The following is a 4,882-nucleotide window of genomic DNA, read 5'->3' on the forward strand; positions in this document are numbered from 1 at the left end:
CGTGGAATGAATGAGGTACTAAAACAATGTAGGTAACTATAGAACTTGGAATGACTTTTCAACAAGCATGAAAACTTGAAATACATATTCAAATTTTCCGACGAAAATTTACACCATGGATGAAAAAAGCAGTCAAGCTTCCATAAAACTTGATGAATTATTTCACAAAGGTGTAGTAGCAGTCTAATTTCGGTTGAAATGTTCGACTTCAAAAAAGCTTTCAAGTAATAAAATAATTAAAGAGAAATAAAACAGCCGAAATTTTAATTGAGCATCAGGTATACTGAGTGAAAATGTTCATGTGATGCTAGTAAGACTTCTTCGAGAATACGCAGAAATTAAATTTCCGCAAAATGAGAGAATATCTTGGCGAAATCAGCACTTCGAAATATGTACATAACATAATATCTACACAATAAAGTAAAACGGATACCGTGAGAGCATGCGCCATCCAAATTCGCACGTATTTCAGATGACATTTTCGAAGTAATACAACGAAGAAGTTTGCAGAGAAGTTGAAGAATTCAGGCTGAAAGAACGCTGAACTGTAGGTAAATCAATCGTTGATACCATTATTAATAACAGGAATTGGGCAGAAATGAAGAAACTGTGAACTGGATGCAATACCTGGGTATATTCACATGTCTAGAAAATAGATTGCTACAAATTGTGTGCACTTTACTTACCTCCCACGTTTTTGGTGATTTCATTTAAACTTGAAACGATTTCATTTGACTATTAATCAATGACTAAAACGCTCAATTTTCACTGTAAAATGCCTCCTGAAACACAAAGGATCAACGATCAACAGTCTCGTCTTATCGTCTTATCAGTATTCGTCATCATTGTTACCAGGTGTCCAAAAATAATGGGTTTTGATAAAACGACATGCAAAAAAATTTCCCAGCGTCAAAAGTAAAAAATTGAATAACATAACGCTATTGAAAAAAATGTACGTTTGAGTATCCGATAATTATATTATTCAATCTTTAAGTTTTGATAAAAGGAATTTTCTCTCCTTTTCGGCATATGAAAAACTTTTTTTTGGACACCCGGTACTCCGAAATCACGTGTTTAAAAAAACATGTAATTTACAGCACCGCTGATTGGCTCGTCTGCAGAAGGAGCAGAATCAATGAAATGATCGCGGTAAAATTTAAAAATGTCAAAAAATGGTTTATTTTCAAATATTTATAAATATATTTGAGTTTGTTTGCTCGTTTTTTTTTGTTTTTTTGTAATTTGAAATTTCCCAATTTTACTCAAAATGAAAGTAAAAACTTAAATGTGAAACTGAAACCATACTGAAACTAGGTACCTAGTGAAACTACGTGCAAGTGAAATAAAATCTGTACCTGCAACATTATTCAAGTGATCAAAGTAGTGGTCCATATCCGGTGTTCCATGCTCCAAACATGTACATAGAGTTCTAACTTCTAATTTAACCACTACTTACTTTAGAAAATTATCAATTATGAACTGATTATATTTTCTGGAAATCGGATATTTGAACATTGAACAATTACTAATTAGACATGGTAATTGGTAACTCATTTTTCAGATTTTTCTTCCAACTCTATTTCGAAAATGAAACGCAAGATTGAAATGAAAATTCTAACCTATATGTACTTGCCGGATCAAAACACAACTAGGCACTAGGCAGTGGCAGTAGGCATGTAAGTACTTGAGAAATTCAAACCAATTTTTGAAATAAGTTGTAATAATTCTTGTTATATCTGCATCTGCAAATAGTGCAAATTGAACTTGACTCGTTCGATGAAATTGAATTTTGAAATGAAAATGAAGTTTTTTCTTTTTCATTATTTTGCTGAAGTTCTGTTTCAGTCGAGCTCTAGTACAACTAACGAACTCTACGCTCTTCTAAGCAAACGTTGTGTGAGAAGTTACAAATTAATTCAACTCCATCTATTGGCGAAACCAGAAGAAACTTCTCATATTTCAAAAATTTTATCTAACTCTCTCTTCATTTTTTAAAACGTACTCAAATTCTTCCTAACTTGGTCATTCTGAAAGAAAAATGCTGAACAGGCTACGAATTATTTATTGATAAGAATTTTTACGTAAAAAAAAAGAAGAAAAACACACAAGACACTACTTTCACTTTGGTGTTTTATTTTCAAAAAATTCTTTACTATGGACCAGTGGAAGTTTACAATATTGATTTAGTGCAAAAATGAATTCTCTCGGATGGAGTATTCTCTTCAAAATGGGTTGCATATGTTCTAGGGAGACTGTTACAATCAACAATGTGAAGTACCATGTTCGTGAAATGATCGATGGAGGGTAGGTAAACAAATAATGAAACTTAAATCTACATAATATTATGTAGATTGAAATAGGTATTTAAATCATTCATCATCTGGCACTTTGTTTCAGTGGATTCAGTACAATCTATCTGGTGGAACACTTCGAAACGAAGAAGAAGTATGCTTTGAAAAAAATTATTTGTCATGGATTAGAAGATCAAAAAACAGCATTACAAGAAGTCGAATATCATAATTTACTGAAGCATCCTAATATTTTACCATGTTTGGACCACATTTTGACTGATAAAGGAGCGGATCCTGTGCTTCATTCTGTAACTGTTGTATACATGCTGTTACCTTTCTATCGAGTGAGGACCGGTGATATTTAAAATAGAAATAATTTCCAATACCTATATCTTGTACTAATTAATGGTCAAAATGTTACTTTAATAGAATGGAACAGTCGATAAAGACCTAAAAATACGAGAAAAAATTGATCAACATATGAGTCCGATGGATGTGATGAATTTATTCATTCAAGTATGTGAAAGCATCAAAGTGTTCCATAATTTTCGTCCTACGCCTCTGGCTCATAGAGATATTAAACCTTCCAATATCCTCTTAGCACCTGACAATACCCCAGTAGTTATGGATTTAGGTATGTCCATTCTTCTTTCACCCAATTAAGTGAAAATGAAAATTTCAAATAAATTAATTTACAGGATCGACTGCTCCTGCGATCGTATTTATTAAAAACAGTTCAGAAGCTCAAAAACTTCAAGACTATGCTAGCACAAGATGCACAATTACATATCGCGCTCCAGAATTGTTCAACGTTGAGGTTAACTCTACCATTGATCAAAGAACTGATATTTGGGTAGGTTACTAAATTCCCAAGTTACCTAATTAAAATAATTACGGTGAGTTTTAAAAAATGCATTTACCTATTTTTTAATTCCAGTCTTTAGGATGTTTACTTTACGCACTATGCTTTTACAAATCACCATTTGACTACATCCACGAGAAAGGCGATTCTGTGGCTTTAGCAGTAGTGAGTGGTCGTATAACATTTCCTGAGAATTCGTCATATCCTGAGGTATTTATATCAGAATACTTTCAAAAATTGTAAAAATTGTACCTAGGTACTTGATATATTTCTGTTACGTTCGATTTTTTTTTTTTTAGAGTTTTCATAATCTCATTTTGAGCATGCTGAAATTGAATCCTGAAGAGAGGCCATTTATAGATGAAGTAAAAACTAAAGCTAATGCAATTCTGACTGAACTCGAGTCTTCTTATGTCACTTGTTAAATGCTGATATTTTTTTTTAATGGCGGTACTGAATAAATTAAGGTATTGTACCATAACTCCCAATATTATTGATTATTATACGTAGGTAGATTTTAAAATTTGGATGTTCATATTCCTTGATTCTTGACCGGATTTTCTCACCTAGGTGAGAAAGATGGTTTGTTTTAGGTTGTGTTTTATGCATTAATCGAATATAATTATTTGTTATTATATGTCACAAAATACATTTATTTACCTACCTTATATCATTTTATAATATGATTTTTTTTTTACCAATTATGCGTAGATAATTTGACTTGTCGAATTTTTTATCCCTATCATTGTTGAGAAGATGTCACTATCATTCTGTTGTTCTTGTTTTACTTTGTTCTGGTCTGTTGTTTTTATTTTTGTTGAAAGTGTCAATTTTATAATTCTGTTGGCCTTTTCGTTTTATTTTATTTTTGGAATTGTAATAAGTATTGTTGACTGTTTTTGTATCAAATAATAATAAAAGAAACTGATTAACACTATATGTATTTGTTTTCATTTTGCTGTTGTCTATGCGTCAAGTTGGACTTACATTATTTCAACGAGTAGAGTGAAGAGAAGACCTTTCGCTTCGTAAAATTTAAAAATGATATTGAAATATTGAAATCACAATTTCATTTATCGTGCATGTAAAATGATAAAGGTTACGTACTTATAATCTGTATTTCTAATTTCAAGTTGTGACTCACGTGCAAATTCAGATAAAGAAGTCATTTGAAAGAGATAAAGTAAATTTAATTTATATTAACTGAAGAATGAATTAATTAATGTCTTCTTTTATTGCTGAGTGATAATCGATAAGTAGGTAATTCGAAAGGAACCAAAACAAAATCAATTACTCAGTTTATAATATTTATTCTCAGATAAAAATAATATTCTGGTGCTAAATGATATTTTGTTTGATGGAGGATGGAGGATATAAATGAAGCCCCGTGCCCCGTTCAAAATTACCGTAGAAATTTTGAAAAAAACACGGGGCTTAGGGCGGCTTACAAAACAAAAATTTTTATTCAAAAGGACAAACCCGACAAAGGTATAGGTAACTAATGAAAATTAAAATTATTAAAAAGTAAAAAACATAATAGTTTTTTATTTTTCCAAAGTTTTATAACATGCGGCAATTTTCAACCAATCACACCTCGAGATTCGATCCGAAGAAGAAAGGAGCGCTCCATGTTGTTCAAAATAGAAAACACAATCCTTAATCAAGAGGTACTTTTGTGAGCAGAGGTTGGTAATCATGCGAAAATTGTTTATGAGATGATATGAGGTGA

At 31.4% G+C, this 4,882-nt stretch overlaps 1 protein-coding gene across 1 annotated transcript; it reads left to right on the forward strand.

Annotated features, from left to right (window-relative positions):
* The first annotated feature begins 2,053 nt into the window (after positions 1 to 2,053).
* LOC135843922 (serine/threonine-protein kinase 16) lies at positions 2,054 to 4,090 on the forward strand. The gene is made up of 6 exons (XM_065361974.1): positions 2,054 to 2,304; positions 2,398 to 2,635; positions 2,721 to 2,925; positions 2,990 to 3,144; positions 3,229 to 3,363; positions 3,453 to 4,090. Exons 1-6 carry the CDS (start codon positions 2,195 to 2,197, stop codon positions 3,576 to 3,578), a joined length of 969 nt encoding a protein of 322 aa, XP_065218046.1. The 5' UTR covers positions 2,054 to 2,194; the 3' UTR covers positions 3,579 to 4,090.
* Positions 4,091 to 4,882: the final 792 nt, after the last annotated feature.

This window comes from Planococcus citri, chromosome 4, assembly GCF_950023065.1.
Source record: "Planococcus citri chromosome 4, ihPlaCitr1.1, whole genome shotgun sequence".
Lineage (NCBI taxonomy): Eukaryota > Metazoa > Arthropoda > Insecta > Hemiptera > Pseudococcidae > Planococcus > Planococcus citri.